At 43.8% G+C, this 25,424-nt stretch overlaps 1 protein-coding gene across 8 annotated transcripts in view; it reads left to right on the forward strand.

The window, feature by feature from the left end:
* The first annotated feature begins 14,094 nt into the window (after positions 1-14,094).
* MAP7D2 (MAP7 domain containing 2) overlaps positions 14,095-25,424 on the forward strand; it is a 128,196-nt gene continuing 116,866 nt past the window's right edge. For 2 of the 8 annotated variants that reach the window (XM_006116151.4, XM_006116153.4), the window contains exon 1: positions 14,100-14,425. In XM_006116151.4, coding sequence (XP_006116213.2) covers positions 14,374-14,425 — 52 coding nt within the window. In that variant the 5' untranslated portion in view covers positions 14,100-14,373. Of the gene's footprint in view, positions 14,426-25,424 lie in introns of all 8 variants that reach the window. The other 6 variants (XM_006116154.4, XM_075913432.1, XM_006116155.4 and 3 more) reach the window with 5 other exon arrangements.

Below are 25,424 nucleotides of genomic sequence, written 5' to 3' on the forward strand. Positions count from 1 at the left end.
ATGCCATGGCTTACATGTCCAGAATAACCTTGCTCAGAGTAGAATGTGCATCTGGAAATGCTTTCTTTTAGTGTGAGTCAATTTGATAATGATTGACCTTGAATCTAGAAAGCAGTCACCTGCTTTGTAGCCTCTCCGTGTTATTGGACTTACAATGTGAGGTGGTGAACAACCTCTTTCAAAGCTTGGAAGTCTGGGCTGTGTGTCTTCCTACTTTTTCCATTTCCCTAGAACCATACAAAAATAGGAAGTAAAAAACAGCAGTGTTACTGTTTGTGTTTCTAGCTAAAGAAGCTATGGCTTTTTGAGCTGATTAATGTGCCATTCAATCATCTGTGTTGAAGTCTGCTAAACCAAGTTGCACTAGTTGTCTTGTTTCATTAGAAGATCAGAAGGTACTTTGGCAAAAAGAGGTAATTAAAGAGTTTTTCTATCTACGCCAGACAGTAAAATGTCATTTTTCATTCACCAAGTCTGAGGTCTAGTCCTGCTACTGCTTTTAGGCACTGTTAAGCAAATGCCCTTAACTATACTGACATCTTTCATTACATTTCTGATCTATTAAATAAATTAGTGTTTATGCACAGTTAAAATCTGTTACAACCATGTGGAGTTCTAATATGCTTGCATTGGCCAACAGGACCAGAAGATCAGTATTAATCGTGCTTTCTGGTGCTTTTATCTCATTGAATTTTTTATTTGTTAGCCAGATTTGCACCAACCAGCTAACTTGCATTAAAACTTTGTTGATGTTAACAGAACTTCATGCTGCAGTAGACAGAGCTGGGCAATCACAAGTTAGTCATCTAACATTTGTCTAGCTCTTTACAATTGCCGCAGAACAATTGAGTTCTTCATGCTTATTGTAATGCCACATATCCAGTCATATGAGACTCAGAAATTTCTGGATTCACATTCTGTAGTTCATGGTGTCATCACCCTGTGTTTGGACTGTAACATGTATAATGCCATGTGATTATGATGTGTGCTTTACTATATGGGTGAGAATGAGGAGGAATATGTTGGGACAGGATATGGGGGATGCTTACAGACCTCCACCTCGTGCTGATGGACGGTCCATTACAGAAAGGGTGACATGGAGTGCCTTGTGTGTCAGTGGTGCTAACTGAGATTAATGCCGCACCTTGGACCAAAGCATGAAATTAAATGTCCTTTATGAAATAGAAATAGTGCACTTGTCATTTCCAGTGGTGTACTGTTAGCCACTATAATTCCAGACCACAGTATGTGAGCTTTATAGACAGTAACCACATTTGGGCAGCTCAGCTGCCATTACAACACTGAAAAGATGTACAAACAGCAACAACTCTAAACCAGCACCAACTACCTACAAAGATATTACAGTACAAAACATTCTAAACATCAAGTAAAAGTAACGGAAAATACAGATGTGCAGTGCAATATGGCAGCATTATATCTGTTTCTTCCCCTATTCCTCCTCTCCCAGCTTCACAAGTTACAGTTGTCCCAAGGTTGGATGATTGTATTGTTGAGATGAAGTGACAGGACTGGGCAGGAGAATTTAGAACCAACTGGTTTGTGATCCCTAAACATCCCTCAGAGATGTCTCTGATCTCCCAGTCGTAACAAATATATTCCACCAATGTAATTTTCATCTTTAGATAGTTTCTTCAACACCAAGTCCTCCCTTTACAGATGTTTATAGGTTCACCTGCTGGTTTCTGAGCTTTATTTCATAGTGGTCACCTGACAGCACGGCCATTCTGCATCTCCAGCAGCAAGACATCCCTGGTCCTCTGTCACTTGCTTTTCAGATTCTGCAGCAGATTCACAGGGCTTTTGGCAACCTCCCCCCCCTTATGTTTGAAACTGACTCAAAGGTTCCTAGCAGAGGAAAAAAAAGTCTGTGAACGTCCTTGAGTCCTACTAAGAATTTTATATCCTTTCCATGTAGCTGGAAAAAACAAAAAAGTGCAACTTTTTATCTGAAATGCCATTCCTTTCACATCCCTGTGTGTCTGGTTAAAGCATATTCTTAGGAAAAGAATAGTGTGCTTCTGAAAATTTCCACTTTTAATAGGCAGATCTTTTAAAGGGAGGCAGTCAATCTTGGTGATACAATAGCATTGGTGATTATTTCAAACGTGTGGACTGATGAAGTCATGCTGAGATTCCAAGCTAGAGGAGAGAGTCATTATTTCAGTCATCAGAAAAGACACAGTTATTCAAGAGAAATTTCTTCACTTTTATACCAGATGAACTGAGAAATAACAATTGAAGGGGCTTGTGAATTACAGAAGGCGGAGGCAAGTTTACATTGTTCAGAAATCTGGTAGCCCACCTGGAATTTCTACTATGTGAAAAATTGTACTATTTCTTACAAATGGACAAAAACAAGATCTGCAATTAACTTGCTGCTACACCAGTGAGCAGGTGATACCACATTCTGTCTTAATATGCTTTTGAACTCTTGGGTGTATCTAGTAGTGCTTCTAAGGAGTGCGCAAGCAAGCTATAGTTTATCAGGATTCTGCAGTGTGTTTAGTCTTTTGCACACTTGCAGTGCATTTCTGTTAATAAATTGGTAATGTTATCAGCCACTGGAAATGGTTCCTTTTTTCTTTCTATCTAATTGAAGAGTATCTGTTAGGAGGAATAAAGAGAGAGAGTGGGAGATGGAGGGATGCAGGTAATAACAATGCAAAAGATTAGGATGAAAGACTAAAACTCACTCATAATAGCCTTTATAACAGAAATATCTTAGTCTTTACCCAACTGCCATACTGTGTTCGTTTTGATTTAATTAACCTTGCAGGAAAAATGCTCAAAGTCATTGGAGCTTTCTCTACCTTAGGTTCTCCCACTGCTGTTAACAGTGAATGAGCTGACAGCTTCTGCAATAACAATGAGAACCTCCTGGTTACAGAACTTCTATAGAGCATCTGACATCTAGCAAACTATAGAGGACCTTTTATTTTCCAGCAAAACTGATTATATTCATTAAAGACTCCCATGCTGTGCTTCATTTATTACTGGACCCCCAGCTCCCAAAAAGCATTAATATAAAGCCCCACAACAAAAATATTCTCAGTAGTATTACAGGAAGCCAGGATATTCATCTAAGATGTATGCCTTTTCTAGGAGGCTATAAAAGCCACAAAGAAGAAGCTCCTCAGTTCTAACTCAGATCAGCCACTTCATCCCCATTCAGCTCTGGGGAAGCAGAATATTTGACTTCTTTCTGGAGGACAGTGATAGAGTCATTAGTAATCAACAGATTATTTTGCCTGACACTGTTTGGGGACAGAGACACTTTCTCAATGTTTGGGAAGCCATACAAGCAGACAGAGACAAAATCTTACGTCAGTGCTCTAAGAAGTTCAGATTCTGTTCTCACTGTGAGCCAGTTTAAGTTCCCCTTCAGCATTAGGGAAAGGGTTTTTTTACTCACGATACTCTTCTGATCCCCAAATCCAAAGAGGGATCTGAGACCTGTATTCAGTCTTCAAAAATTAAACAAGTTCATCAAGCATATAAGATTCTGCCTGGTTTCCCTAACTTCAGTCCTTCCCCCCCTAGATTCTGAGATCTGGTTTGTTGTCTTCAGTCTCCAGAACTCCTACTTCCACATAGTTGATGCTTGTCAGAGGAAGTTGCTGAGATTCCTGGTTACAGGTCAGTGTTATCAATACACATCCTCAGGTCTTTCAGTTCCCTGAGAGTCCAGTTGGCTATGATCTTGGCTATTCATCCTTCCATTCAAGGAAGATTAATTTTTTTTCTAGCCTCATGCTTGCCAGATTTTCAAAAGTTGTTGTCTGGCTTTCTTCTCCTATAAGGGACATGGTTCTACTCTAGGTCCTTAATATAATATTGTCAACCTTGACAGGTCTTCCATTTGATCCTTTGGCAACTTGTCCTTTGCCTTGCTTGTTACAAAATAAGCTGATTTAGGGTGGATATTAGAGAAAAAAACTCAATTGTCAGAATAGTTAAATACTGGAACAGGCTTCCAAGAGAGTCTATAAAATCCTTATCATTGGAGGTTTATAATAGGTCAGAAAAACAAATGTTAGAGATGATCTAGGTTTACTCGGTCCTACCACAGTCCAGGATACTGTGTTTCTCAACCAGTGGTACAAGTATCCTTAGGAGATACTTGACAGAAGTCTGGGGGATACGTCAAGACATCTGAAATTTGGAGAAAACTGAATTTTTGTTTTAAGTTTTACAGCACTTTATTATTTTTGTCCTTTTTACACCCAAAAATTTCATCGCCTGCCTGGCTATGATGAAATTGTTTAAACAAATGTGTCGAAAAAAATTGTGTGTGTCTGAAAAGGGGGTACTTTAAAAAAAAAGTGTACTTTATAAAACAAAAGTTTGAGAAACACTGGACTAGATGTTCTCTTGAGGTCCCTTCCAAACTGACATTGCTGTGCCTCTATGAGAAGCTCTCCCACTAAAAGAAAAAGTTTAGGTTTGAAACTAACCATTTTTTCCAGTTTGGTCAATTAACTGAAATTATTTGTTCACTCACTTCTAGTAAGTATATTGAAGTCAGTAGGTTTGACGGTTTAGCTAAAGATCTGTCCTTAAAGTGAAATTCTGGACCCACTGAAGTCAATGGCAAAAAGTGATATATTAAATATGATCAGTTAAACATTTTATAGCTATTCATTTGAAACTTATCTACCATAGTTCAAACATTACACGCTGTAGAAACTATTTGGTCTTATTTTACTTATCAATATTGCCTGAAGCCCTGATTTACGAGTTAGGCACAACAAGCTTTCAGTCTTGCTCTATCAGAGTTTTAATGACCTATATACATGCTTTTAGTTTGTATATGCTCAATCACACACGATTAATTAGCATGAATAAGCAGGTCTCGACAAATTATGGAAAACCCTACTCACCAGACAAAAATGGGACTTACTACCCTCCCCCCGCAAAAAAGTGTTTTTTTTAATGGCATAAATTCCTAATAAGAATAAGAACAGTAATTACTAATACATTCTTAATAAATATCACCCAAGTTATTAATAAATATCTTATAAACTTCTGCCTTTTCCCTCTGCTGCCATGTCTCCTCCCCTTGCTCCATCAGCTCCTCCAGTGCCTGCTGCCCCCCAACCTCTCACCCTCTCCTGCTGTCCTGACTCCTGCCCTTCTCACTGCCCTCAGCCTTCCTAAGATCTGCCCCCCTCCACCAGCCCTTCTCTCCCCCCCCCCCCCCATTAGCTACCCCTCCTCATCCCCTCTCCTAACATCTCCCTCTACACACCTGCCCTGCCTCTCTCCTCTGATGCTGGTCCCTCCCCTGAAGGTGTCTGCCTTTCTGCTTCACCCCCAGAATCTCCTGGCACCTGCACCTTCTTGGTTCCTCCCCCTTCCCTCCCTGCCCCTGCCCCTTTTGCCCTCTTTTTCCCTGATACCCACCCCCTCAGCACCCTCTGCCCCCGTTCCCCTCATGCCCCTGTGCCCTCACACATGCCTTGCTCCATCTCCACCTTCCTCATGCCCACCCCTTCTTTCAAGCCTTCTCCCAGCACCTCCCCCTCCTCCCTCTAGCCCCCAGTGCCGTTACCCTCTCCTCTCCCAGCATCACCCTGTTCCCCCATCCCACTGACACCTCCCCTCCTGCCCTTTTCCTCATTGTCTGCACTTGGCCCCCTGGGATTTGTCTCTCCTGCATCCCTGTCCCTTCCCCTTTCTTCATCTTCTCCTGATCTCCTTCCCTCCCCTCCCCACAGCACATGCCCCTTCCCCATATTTTTCTCCTCCCCTCTCCTCCCCTCCCCTCCCCACAGCCCAGCCCAGCCGCTTCCCCTCCCCCAGGGCCAAGTAAAACATCCCCCCCCCCTTTTTTGTTGTCTTTACACGTTTGCATTTTGCAATGGGTTTTTGTTTTCATTTTTGTCCCAGCATTTTAGCCCTATAAATAGCAAATCGCATTTTCATTCATTTTTTTTCCATAAAGGCAAAGGCGCTTCAAGTGAACTCCCCCTTTCACTTGCTGCTGGGTCACAGCAGCCTTTTCCCTGAACCTGTCCAGCCCCTCCCTATGGACAAGCACCCCTCACTCCTGACCCACAGGGGAAACAAGGTGCAGGGACAGCACAGAGCCAGAGGGGTGCAGGCAACAGTGGGAGGCGGGGGGCAGCGGTGGCACAGGGAATGGGAGGCGCAGAGGGACGCAGGGATCGGGGGGAGTAGTGTGCGGGGTGCAGTGGAGGCATGGGGAATGGGAGGGGCAGAGGGATCGGGGTCTAGGGGCAGTGCAGGGAACAGGCAGCACAGAGCTGGGGAGGGAGCAGGGATAAGGGGGAGCAGGGTGCGGGGTGCAAGAGCAGTGCAGAGCCAGAGGGAGAGCAGAGGATCCGGGGTGCAGAGGCGGCATGGTGAATGGGCGGTGGAAGCCAGATGGGGCACGGGGCAGGCGCAGTGAGCTGGGCGGTCGGCAGGGAGCGGTCTCTTGCCGGCAAGAGGTTGGGGCTGTGGCAGGACTAGAGCCGGCGGGGTGGGGCCTGACTCTGCCGCGCACCACAGCCAGCTGCCGGGGACACACAGCCAGAGCCGAGCTGCTGCGGCCCTTTAAAATCAGCCGGGCCACGTCACGCCAGTGTCCTGGAGTCTGCCGGCGCTTCGCCTCCTCACACTGCAGCTGCACCCAGTCAGCCCAGCGCTGAGAATCACCGCAGTTCCCCCTTCCTGGCAGCGCTCTGCTCCTCCGTCGGCTGGCGGATTGGATTGGGCCACACTGCCCGTAGTGCGGGCTTTGGCCAGCCCGTTACAACAGACCACCAGGCCAGTCCGCCCCTGCACTTGCCAGCTGGCAAAATCTACTTGCCACGGGCAAGCGGGCGAGTGTATTTGTCAAGCCCTGTGGATAAGATTCCCAGCTTATAAAAATGAAAGAATAAGGAAAATAAACCAATTTCAAAGCAAATAAAATAATAATTTGCCATTTCAATTATTCTCTTTATAAAAATGCAATTTCTATCCAAAAGTTAGTGATGCTGTGCCCTTTTAAAGAAATAAGCAAACAATGAAGACAGGGTAACTGTTAAAGGACTTTTCATGAAAAAAGAGACCATCTGAAATCCTTATTTCAAGGAAAATACAAGTTTTGTTCTTTTTTTCTCCCCTAATTATATTCAAAGTGACTAATCAATTATTGAGATTTAGACAAGGAGACGTTTTTAAATTTAAATTATGTATTTTATTTTTAACAATATTCCCACTCAGTGCTCTGAATGTATGCAAACTATAAAAATCACTAGAGGGCTGCGCTACCTGCTCAGTACACTTGCCAACCCCCCACCTCTCAACGGGTAGGCAGCCCTGGCTCTCCTCCTCCCCCAGTGGCCAGGGAGGGCCAGGCTGAGGTGTGGCAGCCCTGGCTTGCCCTCTTCCCTCTCCCTGGCTGCCAGGAGGAGGCTGGGCCAGCTCTGGCGCTCCCCCTGAGCACCAGAGAGGAGGTAGGAGGGACACAGAGCGACATGATGACATCACTGTCATCCTGCAGGAAAACATTTATATATAGAAAGAGATTAACCAAATTACCACCTAACAGGGCACAGTTCCCTGAACAAATAGTTCCATGCTCATAATAACTGACCCTTCATAGAGCTACTGCATCACCAGTACCAGTCAAGGAAGGACCTGATTCAATGTCCGTGGAAGACATTAAGTCTTTTAACTGATTTCAGTGGAAGTTAGACCAACTCACCAGTGATATGAGTCTACAGAATATCACCAGAGAAGGTTGGAAGGGATCATCTGAAACATCTTGTTCAACTGGCTGGATTAAGAAGGAAAAATATTATAGGCCCAGTCATAGAAGGGATTAAACATGTGCTTAGATCTTTGCAGACTCAGGACCTAGGTATTTTCTATGTGCTTACATAATCTTTCTTTTTAATTCCACTGGCTCTGTCATAGCTTCCTTATAAGATAAATTCAGCACCACTATTTAAGCAGATTTGATAGCTTGCACCCCATGCAGCTCTTCTATATTGGATGTTCCAGGGCCTGGACCAATGTAGGAATCCCTAAAATTGCCATACTTTTTCTTCTTTATTTTTTAATCAAAGGATTTACTTGCCATTGTTCAGGTCCTTGTGTGGGCTCAGGGTAGGGGGAAGTGCAGAAGTGAGGGCGGGGGAGGGGGCAGAAGGGAGGGGAAGGAGGTAGGGAGATGTCAGGGAGCTCAGGGTTAAGAGTTGGAAGGGGTAGGAGGGCTCAGGGCAACCCTGAGGTTGGCGAAGGCTGTGCTGCCTGTCCCCTATCTGGTGATGAAGAGACATAGTGGTGGGAGGGATGTGCTGCCCGGCCCTAGCTTGTGCCTGAGCCAGCCAGGACAGGGCTACATGGCCGGTGCTGCTCTCCAGAGGGAACCTCAGTGGCAAGGCTACTGGCCAGTGGAGCTACTCCCGCCAGTGCCAGGAAGCCAGGGAGCACTGACCCAGCCTCAGAGTACTGGGAAGCCTAGCACTGCAGTCCCAGTCTCCTCAGCCACAGAGCACGAGAAGGGTGTACAGCATGGACCCAGCACCAGTAATAGCTTAGGCCCCGGTAGTACACAGGAAGAGCCAGCCATGGTGGGAAGCAGGTGGGATCCTGGGGAGACCCAACAAGTGTGGAATGATTCTTGGCTGTTTAGGGAGGCTCAGTCTCCCCCAGTCTTTGATACCCACCATCCATGCCTAATTGGCTGTGCTTCATGCACTTTCTTTGAGTGGTTCTAGGGCAGCCACTCCTTCACACAGCTAAAGTAATTTGACTTAATACAGGGATACACAATGGCTTGTGTTACACAGGAGGTCAGACTAGAATCTAATGGTCCCTTCTGGCCTTGAACACTATGAAATCTATTAATGTTTGCTGAAAGGGTGCTCATTTGTCTTACTGGCATTGCAAATGCACTAGTGCAGTTACACAAACACTACAAACAACTCAATTTCCTTCAGGCAAGTATCAGTGATTTCAGCAGTTGGCGATGAAAAACCTAAAAAAATGTTTCTGTGACTTGAGGCCAAACATTCCATTCTTCAGGGGGAGGGGTTTTCTTTTTTACCTCTCCAAACAAATCCTGAGACTGTCACAGCCTGTTAAAGCATGAACAAGGAGGAGCACATTTGCCTAACATTGTAGCAAAACTTCTTTAGTTCAGTCCCGGAATCAAAAATAATACAGTGGCCCCTGACAGAAGCAAGGGAAAGCATTGCAGGGGAAATCCTGCTCAGGACATATTCAGACAGTCTATAGCTCATCTAGTGGGTGGGAAGAAACCATGTGAGGGAAAGGAATATATCCAGTAGAGATAGAATCTTTGGTGTATGTAGCTACCAAACTCTCAAGACATCTCTACTGAGTGCATGTGAACTGTGATTTTTTTTTTTCAGAAAGTTATAACTTCGCTAAATTTGGGTGCATTTTTTGTGGGAGTTCCTCAGTAAGAATGACTGTAAGATTTTTTTTTTTAATATGGGAAAATGTATTTTCCCCTAAACTCATTCTTAGAACAGGATGAACCGTTTTAGATGAAACATTCCAGAATAACTAACAGCCTGAGGGAGATGTCCATCATGGACATTTTCAGCCAGAATGATATAACTTTGGTGCAGTTATCAGCAATTGAGAACAGGGTAAAGTTAGCAACCTTAACTTACAGGCATTACTACATGCACCATCTATAATTTCCAGTAGTAAATCATAGTTTTGTCTAGTCATGTTATTTTAATGATACATGTAAAGCAAAGCCCAATTGAATATATTGACTTGAAAGAAAAATATTTCACAAGCAAGTTCCAACTAAACAATTAATGTGCAGGAAGAAACTGTAATTTAGCTGAGTAGAAGTAAAACTAAAATATTAACAAAATCTTGTTGCCTATTGTTATGTATTTTCATGTCTTGCAGACTTGGAGTTCTCATTTGAAGAAATGGGTTGTGCCCACAGTACAGGCAGTCCCCAGGTTACGTACAAGATAGGGACTGTAGGTTTGTTCTTAAGTTGAATCTGTATGTAAGTCGGAACTGGCATCCAGATTCAGCCGCTGCTGAAACTGACTGCCAGTTCTGACTTACATACAGATTCAACTTAAGAACCCCAAGTCCCCAAGTCAGCTGCTGCTGAAACTGATCAGCGGCTGATTCCAGGAAGCCCGGGGCAGAGCAACTGTGCCTCGGGCTTCCTGTAGTCAGCGCTGGTCAGTTTCAGCAGTGGCTGACTTGGGGACGCCTGGGGCAGAGCAGCTGGGGTGCTACTGGGTTGCTCCAGTAGCGCCACTCCTGGGCGCTACTGGACCAACCCAGCAGCACCCCAGATGCTCTGCCCCAGGTGTCCTGATTCAGCCGCTGCTGAAACTGACCAGCAGCGGCTGAATCAGGATGCCTGGGGCAGAGCAGCTGGGGTGCTGCCGGGTTGGTCCAGTAGTGCCCAGAGCGGCGCTGCGGGACCAACCGGCAGCGCCCCAGCTGCTCTGCCCCAGGGTCCACAACAAAAGCCTGGTCTGCTGGGGGGGGGCACACTAGGTGTGCCCCTCCCCCCCAGCAGACCAGGGACACTGGGAGCAAAGCCGTAGCGGCGGGGTGCCGCGCCTCTGAGGCTTTGCCAGAGCAAAGCTTCAGAAGCACGGGAACCCGCCGCGGCTGCGGCTTTGCTCGCGGTGCCCCTGGTCTGCTGGGGACCGTCTCCAGCAGACCAGGGACACCGCGAGCAAACCCGCCGCGGCTGCGGCTTTGCTTCCGGTGCCCCTGGTCTGCTGGAGACAGTCCCCAGCAGACCAGGGGCACCGGGAGCAGCTTTTCTCGCCCCAGAGGTCGAGGTGGCGGACCGCTGCCTGAGAGCTCCAGGGCGAGAAAGCCCCATTCGTAAGTGCGGATCCGACATAAGTCGGGGACTGCCTGTACTCTCTCTCTCTCTATATATATATATACACATACAATTTGTTAATCTCTAAGGTGCTACAGTTAGTTTTTTATAGTAGGACAGAGTAGCAATAGTACTACATTGTCTATTAAAAGTTCACTGTTTCTATGCAAAGTAAGATTTGCTCAATCCAGCTGAACAGTACATGTCTTTCCATCACAAAATGTAGGTATCTTACACTCTGTTAGTACTAAAGCTGCCAGAGATTTTGCAGGAATTAGCTGAAACTGATATATCAGAAGCAAAGCAGATGTACCAGCTAAACTGTATAGCTTTCAATCCTGCTCCTTGATCACAAACATGCAGATACAAACAAGAAAGAAGCAGATTTCAGAAATCCAAAAAGCGATTTCCATAATTATTTTTTAAGCTTGTCATGAGATGTATAAAGAAAATCATCACACTTGCACAACAGATCAAATATATATGAGTAATCTTCCCCTCAACCCAAACAATGGAAGGACCCATGTATTTAAACTATTGAAATTACATATTTAATGTTTTTCAAGCTATATTCCACACTGAAAACCAGGCAGTATGTCTTGCAATTAAATAAGAAGCTAATAATGAGAGTTTGCCATTGGGTTATCCAAGATACTGTGTGACCTCCAATAAGCCACTTAACCTTCTTTTGTTTCAATCCACTCAGCTGAAAAAATGAGTTAAATCAGGACCTCCCTGTAAGTCAGCAGCTACAACTCATTTGTCTCCTCTGGATAAACTATTTACAAGAACCTAATTGTCAATGCATGAAGTCATGTTGCTCTACAATACATACTTTGCATGCAAAGCTATGATGCAATGCATCTCTTCATAATATTAAAAAAAATCAACAGGCTGAAAAGCTTGACATCTCCCATGTAGTGCTGTCTTTTCCTTCTAAATGCCAGTGAAATTTGTTTTCATCCTGAATATTTTTAAAAGCTCACTGCCTGGAAGTGCAAACTTTGGAACACAAATTATATACTGACAGCAATAAAGAATTAGTGAAAAAGGAAAGAAGATAGAAACTTTAATTCTACTTAAAACACTTTCAGAATTCTTACTTTTTTTTCCTATAAATATGCTTTTATCTGATATTTATTTCATGTATTGGTTTTGTGAATAATCAGGGAGCAAATTTGCACATTAGCAGGTCCATGTGTATAAATCCAAATTCCACGTGCCACCTTTTTCCACAGAGCATGTGCAAAGCAGTCAGAAAGCAGCTGAAAACTGACCATCATGACGTACCTCTCACGATTGTCCATGGCACTAATGATATCTTAAATAATAGTGTACCTGGATCCAGGTGTTTTCTCCTTCTCCCTAAATATACCACGATTCAAGTGTTTTAGTCCTATTGGAAACTGGGAGGTGGTCTTCCACATCTAAAGCACCCTCCAAGTGTTTTGGTGTGTTTGTAGGGGAGGTTTCATTCCTGCCAAAAACTGTCCTGGTGAAGTAAGTTTTTTCTCCTGCTGATTGTTAAAGAATATGCATGGACTTGGACTTTGTATTAGAAGTTGTCAAGCCAGGGCAAGAGCCCTTGAAACAAATTTTCCTCCAACCTGGGAATTAGAAGTATTTGAAAACAAAAAGAGAGACCAAGTGTGTGAGGCAAAGGGTGTGTAGCAAAAGGGATGTAACTCCACAAGCCGGTCTCTTTGAGTACATCTATGCTGCAGAGCTATTTCAGGATACCAGAAGTTTCCTGAAATAGTTATTCCATGTCTGTTGAAGCAGCCCATTATTTTGAAATAGATTTTTGAAATAATTAGTGGCTTATTCTGACATCCCAGTAGCACTTGTTCCACGAAGATGAAGGGACATTTTGGAATAGTGAGTTATTTTGAAATTAAGTGCTGTTTGGTTTCACAATTAATGAAATAAGCTATTTTGAATCACAAAATAAATTACACAAATTGTATAGCACAAACTGTGTAGCTTATTTTGAGCTAAGGGAAATAGCGCCAAATTATGAAATAAGCTATTTTGAAATACACTTGAAATAGTCTATGCAATTTGTGCTACAGAATTTGTGTAGCTTATTTCGAGATAAGGGTGCTGTATTACCCCCATTTTCTAGCCTCAGGGGGTAGCCATGTTAGTCTGTAACTTTAAAAAACAAGAAGTGGCCCTGTGGCATCTTGGAGACTAACAAATAGAAAGGGATCTAGGGGTCATAGTGGACCACAAGCTAAATATGAGCCAACAGTGTGATGCTGTTGTAAAAAAAGCAAACATGATTCTGGGATGCATTAACAGGAGTGTTGTGAGCAGGACATGAAGTCATTATTTCGCTCTACTATGCACTGATTAAGCCTTAATTGGAATATTGTATCTAGTTCTGACACAACATTTCAAGAAACGTGGAGAAATTGGAAAAGGTCCAGAGAAGAGCAACAAGAATGACTAAAGGTCTAGAGAACATGACCTATGAAGGAAGACTGAAAGAACTGGGCTTGTTTAGTTTGGAAAGAAGAAGACTAAGAGGGGACATGATAGTGGTTTTCAAATATCTAAAAGGGTGTCACAAGGAGGGAGACAAATTGTTCTCCTCTGAGGAGAGGACAAGAAGCAATGGGCTTAAAGGGCAGCAAAGGAGGTTAAGATTGGACATTAGGAAAAACTTTGTCAGAGTGCTTAAACACTGGAATAAATTGCCTAGGGAGGTTGTGGATTCTCCATCTTTGAAGCTATTTAAGAGCAGATTAGATAGCCATCTACCAGGGATGATCTAGACAGCACTGGGTCCTGCTATGAGGGCAGAGGACTGGACTCTATGGCCTCTTGAGATCCCTTCCAGTTCTAGTGTTCTATGAAATACAGGATCTCGAGCTTTCATGGAGAAAGTGGGTTTTAGCCACAATAGCTCATGGAGCCTGTATATTTGTTAGTCTCTGAGGTGCCACAAGACTACCCTTTTTCTAGCATTATGGCAAGCAATGAGTAGTCCTTGGTTTCTAAGGTCTCACAGAATAGAGTATCATGAGCTTTCTTTGGTCGAAATCCATTTCTTCAGATGAACTTGAGTGGAGACAAAAAAGCTCAAGCGTCATTATCCGGCATCCTGAAGCCACCACAGCTGGGAGGCCAGGGAATGTCATTCCCTTCCCCCCACAGCCCTTGCCCGCCAGAGCGACCCCGGCAGGAGACAGCGGCCGGGCCCCGCTGAGCGCCCCCGCCCGGAGGAGCGGAGTTGCCGGGCCAAGGGCCGCTCCCGGAGCCGGCTCAGGTGCCCGGGGCAGGGGGCGGGCGCTAGACGGGCCGCCACACGCCGGCAACGCGCGGAAGGAGGGAAACACCTGCAGGCGCCGCCGCCCCAGCCGCTGTGCGCGCAGCCAGCACCGGAGCCCGCCGCCGCCGCCGCCTCCCCTCTCCCCGCAGCGTCAGGTGCGGCCAGCGCGCCTGTGCGGCCACCCGGAGCGCAGCCGGGAGCAGCAGCCGCGCTCGCCCGCCCGAGCGGGAAGATGGCGGAGCCGGGGGTTGCCGGCACCTCCCCGCCGCAGCTGCGGGCACCAGGTGAGGGACGGGCGGGGGCGCCAGGTGCAGCGGGGCTACGGCCGCGCGGCGGGGAGGGGGGAAGCGGCGCCTCCTTGCCTGGCATCAGGCTAACGCGGGGGGCAGGTGCCCAGCCACGCATGGGGGGTGACGGAGCCAGGCGTGAGGGGCGGGCAAGGCCTGAGCGAAGGACTCGGGCCCTGGGCTGCAAAGGCGCCCGGCCCCTGGTGGGGAGAGCGGCGCTCGCCGTGGGGCAGGGCCCGGGGTGCCCGGCCCTGGGTGTTTGGTTGGGTGCGGGGCGACTTTAGTCTCCGGGCGCTCGTGAGAGAATTGGGGGAGCTCCCCGCATCCCGGGAGCTCCAGGCCGGGTGTAAAAAATGCCAGGGAAGGATTAGCCGGACTTGTGGATCCCTGCGTCTGTGGGAGCCCGTGTCAGTGGGAGCGACACAAGGAAGCTGTTAATGCTGCTGAATGGTTTGCTGTTCCCTGGGGTGTCAAACATGATTTGGTTCAACACTCTCAGAAAGGGAGCGTGTGTGAGAGTGAGAAAATCTGCTCGGAGCCCTGCTAGGGTTACGCGGGGACCCTTCGGATTCACATCCACGTCCCTTTGTAGGCTTGTGTTCATTTTAAGACTGTATTTTCTTTTTGGTATAGTAAGTACTTGCTATGAGATAGTGCTTAGGTGTCTCTTAAACTGTTGGATTGATCTTGCAGGGCAGAGGTGTATACATTTCTCAACCATTACATGTGTTGCCAGCTATGAAATGAGCTATATTTTAGCCTAAAGTAGGTATCAAGGACAGAACATCTAAACACAATTTCTTGCAGTGCCTGGGCCTGTCTATACTGGTAGGCCAAGCCATGGAATAAACTGGTTAAGCTGGTATTGAGTTTGACTACTCAGTTTAATTCTGAGTCCTGTGTAGGCTCAGCTTCTCAAGGGCCCTCCTTTCCTGCTTCATTCTAAATAACCACATTATAAGTTCCTTGGGGCAAGGACTGACTTTTGCTATGTGTGTGTGCGCAGCACCCAACAGAATGGAGCTCTGATTTTAATGGTGATTTCTGGGTGCTACCACAATATAATAATGATTACATTAGAACATATTCAAATGTTGTTTGATTTGCAAAGTCAAGCATTCCAACACCCGGGAATACTAGAACTTCAGTTGTGAAATCTTATTTTCCTCCAATGCCTTGTATGTGTGGGTGCTTGCATTATAATGGATATTAATTATGTGGCTAATGCCTTTTTTCATGACCTCTGCTTCAGTCAGTGCACAGGAGGGACAGTGCTCAGGGAATGAAGGAGCTATTCGATATATTTTTATCTCCATCATCCAATATGTGGCCCTTGCTTTATTCACTGCACATCATAAAAAACCATGCACTGAATACAGAATTTTTTATTTACTCATGGTGCTCATTAACTGTAGCATCAGAATGCCTCACTGACACTAATACATTTATTTGCACAACTTCTTGGGGGAGATAAGAGTTCTGTTATCCCTGCTTTACAGATGGGGGAAACTGTGACAAGTACTGTACAGTGATTTGGTTGACACACAATGGCAGAATAAGAACATGCAACTTCAGTTACTGATAACTCCAGATTATACTGCCTGACTCTGCTGAGCAGCCACAGCTCCCATTGACTTCTGTTGCTCTTCAGAGCATTGCTGATCATCTGACCCTTGGTATTGCAAGTTGGGCCCCTAGAAAATGAGAGAGAAACAGTGGAAGTGACACCTGTCTTACCTCCAAGAGCATCTTTAATCTTTTTGCATTCCCTGCTTTGTTAATATACCTTCCAACTGCTAGAGACATGAGGTGGGGCCGTACAAATAAGTTTCATTGACTGTAGGCTTATCAGTGTCATCCATTCTATGCTATGTCCTGTGGAAAAAATAGTATGTTATTGTGTGATGAAAGAATCTGCACAAGGTGGCAGAATGATGGTTGCATGGGTAATTGTAGTAACTACTGATCCTGAACCACCAGGGTTTGAATCCTGCATTTTAAGCATTGCAACATAAGAGTGCTACCCCTTGAATTATAGGACTAAATATATTGGCTGGTAGCCAAAGACTATTTGAACCTTCTACTAAAAGAAGTGGATACACTGAAAATTAGTGGGTTATATATACATGAGTAACCCCATTCTACAGACAGAATAAAACATAAAGATATGCAGTGTGATAGATTGGCTGAGATTTGGATCTGCTTGAATGGGTAGCTGGGATTTATTGCTAGTCCCAGCTTAATAATAAGTGTGATGGATACACAATTACTAAAGCACTCAGCAACAGAGAGTTTAAATACTCTTCTGGTATTGAAATATTGTTTGTCTTCACCTGAAATATTGTTTGTCTTCTCCTGGGGTTCTCATCTTACCTAGGGTTGTCAGGCATATGGTTTTGACTGGAACACCTGGTCAAAAAGGGATCCTGGTACTCCAGTTGGTACTGTCAACCAGCCTGCTATAAGTCCAGTTGGCAGTGCAGCAGGGGCCCAGGGCTAAAGCAGACTCCCTTCCTGCCCTGGCTTTATGCTGCAACTGGAAGCACTCACCAGGTCCTTGTGGTCCGTAGGTGCTGGAGTGGGCAGTGACTGGGAGGCTCTGGATGCTGGTCCCACCCTGAGTGCCAGCTATGTAACTTCCCAATGGGAATTGCATCCAAAGGGCTTAAAAGCGGTTCCCCTAGCACAATCTCCGTAGGGGACAGGGGAGGTGGAGGCACAGCGGGAAACGGTGCAAGCGGGGACTGAAGCAGTTTCCTTTGCTTCTGCTATGATTCTGCTTTTGAAATGTACAAGACCCCCACCAGGACTCTTGTACATTTCAAAGACTCAGGTGCCACAGGGAGTATGAGGTCACTGGGACTCCCCCACTGGCTCTGCACTCCCTGCGGGGCTTCCACTTTTGAACTGTAGCAAGAGCCTGGTAGGGCTCTTGCTACAATTCAAAGGCGGAGGCACTCTTATCAATTAATTGAATAGTTGATGGATATCCCATTGATTATTCAATTAGTTAATCTAAATTTAACATCCCTACTCCTGCACCCCAAATTCCTCCTCCCTAGCCCCACCCAAGAGCCCACAACCTCTCCCACACTCCACACCTGTTGGCCTCAATTCCACCCCACAGTTCACACCCCCAGCTGGAGTCTGCACACCAATCTTTTGCCCCAACTGGATAAAAGTGAGTGAGGGTGAGGATGTGAGCAATAGAAGGAGGGAAATGGAGCAAGTGGGATCAGGCCCTCTGATGGTCGTGGCCTTCGGACAGGTACGGAGCTGAGCAGGGATTTTTTTTTTTTTAAATTAGAAAGTTGTCAACCTTAATCACACTGCAGGAGGTATACATGTGGGGAGAATATTTCTGTCCTCTTTTGTAGCCCTGAAGGTGGGCAGGAGTATACAGGAACTGTATTTTGGGCACATCCCATCCCTTCTTCTGATACTTTAGCTGGTCTGGCAGTAACTTGCTGGATTTCCTGTTCACTGGGATTGCATGCTGCTCTGGTAGAAGTTGTGGGATCCCAGCTTCAGAATGTTCGTCAGGTTTTTTTTTTTTTTTTTTTTTTTTTACATGCTGCCAAAATCACACAGAGGTGGCATAAGCCCTGGTAGAGAAATATGGTTTTCAACAGTTTATATTCATTAAAATCTGAGCAGAATTTTCATGATACTAATAAACTGTGCTTTCCCCCTGCTGAAACCTTGCTGCAAATAATAGTGGTGACAGAGCTCAAGAAAGATGGTGGTAATCTTGTTTAATGAGAGGTGTTAGGCAAACTAAGTATTGGAGTGTCTGCCAGTTCTGTTTCTAATAATAATAATTAATTATGAGGAATACTGTAAATACCAAATGTCAAGCTCTGTGAAGTGTACTTAGATCTGTCCTGGAAACCTAAGGAAGAACTCTGTGGTTTTGATTATTTTTCAGGGAAGTGTTTTTTTCCCCTTTCAGAAAAGATTGGTCAAAACTAGGAGGATTTAAGAGGGTGACACATATGGCACCTAGTTAGGTAGAAAATATTCTAAACAGTGGAAATATAAGGAGTAACTTCTTACATATGTCTTCAGTTTTTTTGGCTGCTATGACGACAGCATACACTCAGCTGACTTCCATAAAAATTTCAGTGTATAGGAAAGTATACTAATGTTGTTTTATAGTATTCTTTTATGTGAGACATTTATATTGTTTTCCCAAGGTGTTAGTTTCTGTGCTTACTTTTATGTGGTATAATCATTTCATAAGCATCAATTTTAGTTCAGAATAGCGTAATGCATTCTCTAGTTACATAAATAATGGCTTAGAGGCATTACCAGTTAAAATTATTATTGTACTTTGATTAAAATGAAGTAAGGAACAATAGCTTGCCTCTTTGAACAGCAAAAATGGAGGGGAAAAGAGTTGTTGCTTGAATATCATCAGCTATAAAAATGTAGCAGCTAAAAATCTGAACATCACAGTGTTAGCAGTCTTGATACCATACATAATATACATATTTCAGTGTGCATTATTGGGCTCTCATAAATATGGGGGAAATACATGAGGGTTAACTTAGATATTTCACATTCTTTTTGGATGTGTGATATATTGACTGAAAGGAATACATTATGTATGTCATGTAAATAAAATTGTGCATCTTACATGTTGAAATCTTAAGATTTTTGTAGTACACACTTTTTATTATGTATTAAAACAATTATAAATTTCTTAGCAATTCTTTTAACTTTAGATGTATTTATATCTTAACCTCGTAAAAAGAGAAATTTTGAACATTCTGTCGATACTCTTCAGTCAGATACTAACAACACATATCCCATGCACTGAAATGTGAGAATTTGTGATTGGTGACCAGATTGTTATTTTTAAGTGTTCATGTAATAAGGTAAGTCTTTTTTTTTAAAATCTTATTCCTGTGAATTCCTCCATTGGCAATGTATTCTGTGGTTGGCAATCCTACTTGGTTCTTTCGGGGGGGGGGGGGGAGCTTTCCCCCACTGCGGTGATATTGGCAGTCTCAGTGGACAGTATTTTAATAGATTAGCCATCTTCAAATTATTGCCTTTTTATTTTGATGAGTAACTAAGCCTGGCTCCCCTCAAATCATTGGCTCTCCCTGTGTACAAGCTGGCTTTCATTAACTTCATTGCAGCACTATCTGTGGAAGGAAATCACAATCTCCTTCTGCTAGGACCAGACACACAAGCTGTTACTAAACTTTTTGGCTCAAGTAGCTCTAAATTTTGGGGCATTCTCTGATTCTTAATAGCAGTTAGTCTCAATTTGAATGTCCATATTCAATTTCTATGTTTAAATAAAATAAATGTTAGGTATAAAAGTTGTAATTAAATGTATTTATTCAAGCACTATAAAAAAATGACTAGGCAGACAAACACTATGTTATGAAGTGTGAACCATCACACCTACATTCTGGTAGAACCATCTCTCAAGCCACTCTTTTGTCTACCTTTTATCATCTCTAACTAGCTGTCACAATTATTTCTAGCCTATCAAGTTAGAATTTCAGCAAATCTTTGGAAGTCTGTTTGCTCCAGGTTCTCCTTGATACAATTATTTTTCACTTTATGTGAAAAACAATGTTTTACCTAGGTCAGTACACCATGTTACAGTTATTTGCATAGTACATATTAATACAGTGTGTTCCATTGTTGCTTCATCCAAGTTTAGCTTTCATACAGCATGTCGGTCTCATACTGGCCCTGGTAAATGTCTAGTTTATTTTCTTTTCTTGTTAAACTGTTTACAGGAGTACTAGTGTACCTTAACAAAAGTTTCACTAATAAAACACCAAAGTTCCTCTAGTACTTCTGTGAAATTGATATAATGATTATTTAGCCTCTCTCATTTATTACCATTTACTTCCTTTTTGTATGCATTTGCTGTAAGTGACCTGCATGATTCACAGATAATTTTATAGATAGATAGATAGATAGATTGTGTTTTCTATAACTGAGAGGATTTTACTGTTCTATGCATGTGTTTATATGCAGACATATATATTGCCCTTAGTCAGTTTCTCTGTTTTTCCATGCTCTAACTTCATAAAACTATACAATTTTAATTTTCAAACTGTTACAGTATGTTAGTCTGCCGCTTTACTTGTGCCCAGTGCTTGGTTTAGGTCATTTAGTAGGCTACTCACCAATTTAGTGTCTTAAAATCTTAGCTAGACATTTTACAGGAAAATAATATACAGTACAGGCAGTCCCCGAGTTACATGGATCCGACTTACATCGGATCCCTACTTACAAACGGGGTGAGGCAACCCCGCATTAGCTGCTTCCCCCCAGCAGACTAGGGAGACGCGAAGCTAGCGCCCCTCCCCAGCAGACCAGGGAGATGCAGAGCGGCTTTTCTCAGCAGACACCTCAGCTTGAGAATAAAGGACTGAGGGAAGTGAGGTGTGGGAGAATAAAACTGAGCTCTGGAGAAATGTTTGGCTAGAGTTTCCCCTACAATATGTACCAGTTCCGACTTGCATACAAATTCAACTTAAGAACAAACCTACAGTCCCTATCTTGTACGTAACCCGGGGACTGCCTGTACTGAGTCTTTAGCTATACCTGTCATTGTACTTGATCTCTCTGTAACGGATACTGGTGTGTGTGCACACTTGCCTCAGTGTGGGATTGGTCTTCCTCCTGGGAAATGTCTTGAGACAGAGGAAATGCATTTCACTGTTAAGATATGTCTACACTATGTAGTTTTAGCACAGTATGTAGTTTAGTGTCAACACAGTCTAGTCTCTAAAAGACAGTTTGGATGAATGTTGTTTGTCAGCACTTTTGCCAACAAAATACTTCCACCCCTTTTGAGGAGGTTTTGCATTGAAAGCAACGTTCACACTTGCCATTGTTGTCGTTTGTTGGGAGGTTTTTAAAGCAACCAAGAGCGACACAAACATTGTGAAAGTCTAGTAGAGAGAGCCATAAATGAAACGGGCAGAGTCTATCAAGGTTATGATTGATCTGTTACTTAAAATCTTATGTTTGACATTCTCTCTCCTTCAAATAACGAATTTCATTTTCTTTGTCTTGACTTCTGCCGACGGACTGTTAAGATGGCAGCATTCCCTGTTTGAAAGTCCCTTCAAATGAATATTGTGAAGATCTTAAAGTGATGCTTTATGTAATTTAGTTATTAAAATCTTTCGTTTTAAAGAGCAGTTTTGCTTTAAAATTGTTCTTTGTATTTGGTGTTTATATAGTATTTTTGATAATGTAATCAAATAAGATGGCCAGATTATCTCCCATTATTGATTATTTAAGTGATTAATGTAATTATACTTTCATTTAACTCTTAACAGTTTTCTCTCTTTGGTTAATCTGAGTTTGTGTCAAATGTGAGATCAGACAGACCGCATCTAATTTTTATATCTCCACTCTTGCTTAAGGTGTGCCTAATTAGCATGTCCATGTGTTTCTGTGAATCTTAGTGCAACAATTCTCTTTGCCCAATTTAACCTGTAAAAAGCATACATCTGCTACATGTTCTTTAACCTATATTAACAATGCTTGTAATAGTCATTCCAGAATAATAACCGAAAACCTTTGCTTTCTCTAGATTGTTTTCTGTAGACCAGTGGAACACAAATGGGAGGGGGCATACGCCTAAAAGGGGCACAAGAAGTTCTCTGAGGTGGTGTGAAGAAACTTTTACCTTCCGCCCTTTTAATAAGCATACAAATACTACAGTTACCACCATTACTTCTGCACTGCTGTTGGCAGTGATACTGCGTTCAGAACTGCGCAGCTGAGGAGCAGTGGCTGCTGACCGGAGGTGCTCATGTTGTGTGTGGCATGGGAGGACTATTTTTTTTTAATCCTGTGCCAATCCCACCATGCAATTCCTACTCTCACCTGTTCCATATTGCACGTTGATTCCCTTCCCCCCCATTCCCACTGTTATGGCAACAGGTCCTTTTTTGTTTCTTTCTTGCTTCCTTACTCTAGTTTCTAACCAGGGATCCCAAATTGCTAATGACTGGAAAAGACGCTCATTTTAATGGATTTTATTTTTCCAATGTTTTGGGGAAGCAATTCACATTTTAAGTAGCCTCTCTGCAGGTAAAGTAAATGAACCTTTAAATATTTAAAGTCATTTCATGGTTTCTCAGTATGCAAAATTCTTTTTCACCTCAGTTATTATTTTCCTTGATCTATCTTTTTCTGACTTGCTTTTGGATTGGTTTTGTTAATACTAAAACAAAAAGGCTAAGAATATCCTTCTAAACAGGAAAAACTCAAATATGTCTGACAAATAAAAATCACAGTTACAAACTTTAATTTAATATTCAAGAAACCTTAAGAAAAGTGTTCCTCACTTTATGGATGAGTCATCTTTATTGCTTTCTATTGTCAGAATACAGGCATTCTAGTCTTTTGTAGAATTTAATTTCCCTGAAGATTTCTTATCCCATAATGAGCTGAAATAGATTTTTATCGTATATTCAGTTCCTGGTATGAAAAAAATCCAGACACACTTTTCTCTCCCTATTCGAGACACATTCTAATTGCTCCATTCATTTGCTCTCTGTAGTTTAAGCAGCCAAACCTTACCTCTTTAATGAAAATTCATTTTTATAATTTATATCTAATGTCAAATCAGTTCTGTGAGTTTGTTGTGGGGTAGAACAGTTTCCTTCTAATTTCATTGTACATGTGTCAGTTCGCTGTTGTAAAGTTGGTGTGTCTGCCTGCAGTGTCTTCCTAAGTGGGTTGTTTTTGTCAATGATGTTGGCCTTTATGTTCCTTTTAGAGCTTCTGCTGCATTTCTCACCTCCAGTGATCGAAAGGAGATGGGGCACATAGAATATTCTTTAATCTTGCGGAGCTACTTACTAACAGTCATATGAGAATCAGGATGTTCCTTGTCACTTTTTCTGTTTTAATACATTTCCCCTCATGCTTGTTTTAACAGTTGGGAAAAGTAACATTAACTCCCTTTATGAGAAAAATGGGAAGTGTTTAAAAATGAACAGTTTTAGAGATTTGGATTTATGATAGGAAAGGGCAGAAAGGGTAATATTGGTGAAACCATATGTCAGGTCCTGGATGCCAAGCTCCTTAGAAATACGTAAAAAGACAACATGACCACTGTTCCCTCTAAGATTTCCCAGCTGTGAGTGGGGTGAGTTTTGTCTTGTGCACCTACATTGACATCATGTGCACTTGTTCGGATGCGCACTACTGCGGCACCCACCAGTTATGCATTCTCTCTGTCACACTCACACGCTCACGCATGCACACACATACTCTGTTGTACAAGGAAAATACCAAACCAAGGGATAATTAACAAGGTGCATGACCTTAGGATACAGGAATCAGGAGTGCAGGGAATGGGCGGTCTGGGGGTGGCTTGGGCTGGATGATTCAGGGCGGGGGAAGGTAGGATGGGGCACTGAGATGTCAGGGAAGTGACAGCTCCCTGCTGTATGGAAGCTGGATCTGGGCTGCCCATTCTTGCGGGGGGTGGGCCAAGACTGTGCTGCCCAGCCCCCCAGGAAGCTACTCACTGTGGGTAAGTGGGGCTGGGCTGCTTGGCTCCTTCAACCAGTGGACTCCCAGCCGGCTGGCCGGCAGCTTCTGAGGTAAAGGTGCCAGGGATGCTGGCTGGTGGCTGCCCACCTGGCTGGTGCTGCAGCAGAGAGTCAGGGGGATAGATTTGGGGGCCAGGCGGCAGTTTTGACCCTGGGTCTGCCACTGCCACACGCCATATAGCGTCTCCGGCTCCAGCCCAGGGCAGCTGCCGCCACCGCCACTTGGCAGCTCCAGTCACAGCCAGGGCTGCCCAACCAGCTGCCGCCTGCCACGCAGCAGCTCTTGTCCCAGCCGGTGCCTCCCGACTGGATGCCACCTTCCATGTGGCAGTTTTGGTCCCCAGAGCTGCCGACCAGCCACCTCTCTACATGTGATGGCTCTGGTCCCGTCTGGGCTGTGGCATCCTGCCCACCGTAGCTTGAACTGGGGGCCAGTGAGGCTGCCCAAGTAGGGACAGCCTCATAGTGCCCCGGCACCAGCCAGAGCAAATAAGGGAGGGCAGGCCAGCCACTCACACCCCACATCCCTGCCAGAACCCACCAGGCCACTACTGCCGCCGCCGCCGCTGCCGCCACCACCACCACCACTCACCTTCCTGTTGGCCAGTTGGGCAGGCCTAAAATTTTTGTGTGAAGGCGCGCAGCTTAGGAGGAACCCCAAACATGACGAAGATCTGTTGATTTCCTGTTCCTGTCAGATGATGGATGGCATATTGATCTCTGTAAGTTTAATTCAGTTAAATGGGAAGATCCAGTGTGTTGAACAGAAACCAGAATGACTGACTGTTTTTTATGTTAATAAAATGTTCTTTCTGGTATCTGGAGTGTGCAATTAATTCAGTTTCTGACATAGAATTCTGGAATTTTTAATGGGTCTTTGATCCACAAAGAAAGATACAGACTTATCATAAGACTAAGCGAGCATGCTCCAGGGTATTGACTGCAGAAAGAACTTTGAAGTCGTTTTTATTTTCAGTCATTGAGTGTGTTGCTTTGAGTAAATTGGGCTATCATTTGAAGAGAGCTATAATCTAAGTAAATAATCTTCCATTATCTATATGGAATTAATTAAATGTTTAAAATAAACTTATTTTATTGTAAGTAAAATAAACCCTGAATTTGGAAAACCTTAATCACTTAAGGATGTGCTATTTATTTAGTTAAGCAGGGCATAGGACACATCATAAAATGGATCTTGCTCTGTTCCAAAAGGAAATAAACATAATCTTCCATTAAATATCAGGACATGAATAAACACTGTATTAATAGCATTTTTAATACTTGAGGCAATGATGCCTTTCTTTTTACAATACTTCACATGATATCATGTAGGCATGTTAAAATGAGTGTATTTTGGTAAATTTTCAGCGGGTACATGTTTACATGCAGGAGGGTAGGAGCAAGTAGGAACCGATGCTTGTGGGGAGCCAGCTTTTCAGCTG

Source organism: Pelodiscus sinensis, chromosome 1, assembly GCF_049634645.1.
Source record: "Pelodiscus sinensis isolate JC-2024 chromosome 1, ASM4963464v1, whole genome shotgun sequence".
In the NCBI taxonomy this organism is placed as follows: Eukaryota; Metazoa; Chordata; order Testudines; family Trionychidae; genus Pelodiscus; species Pelodiscus sinensis.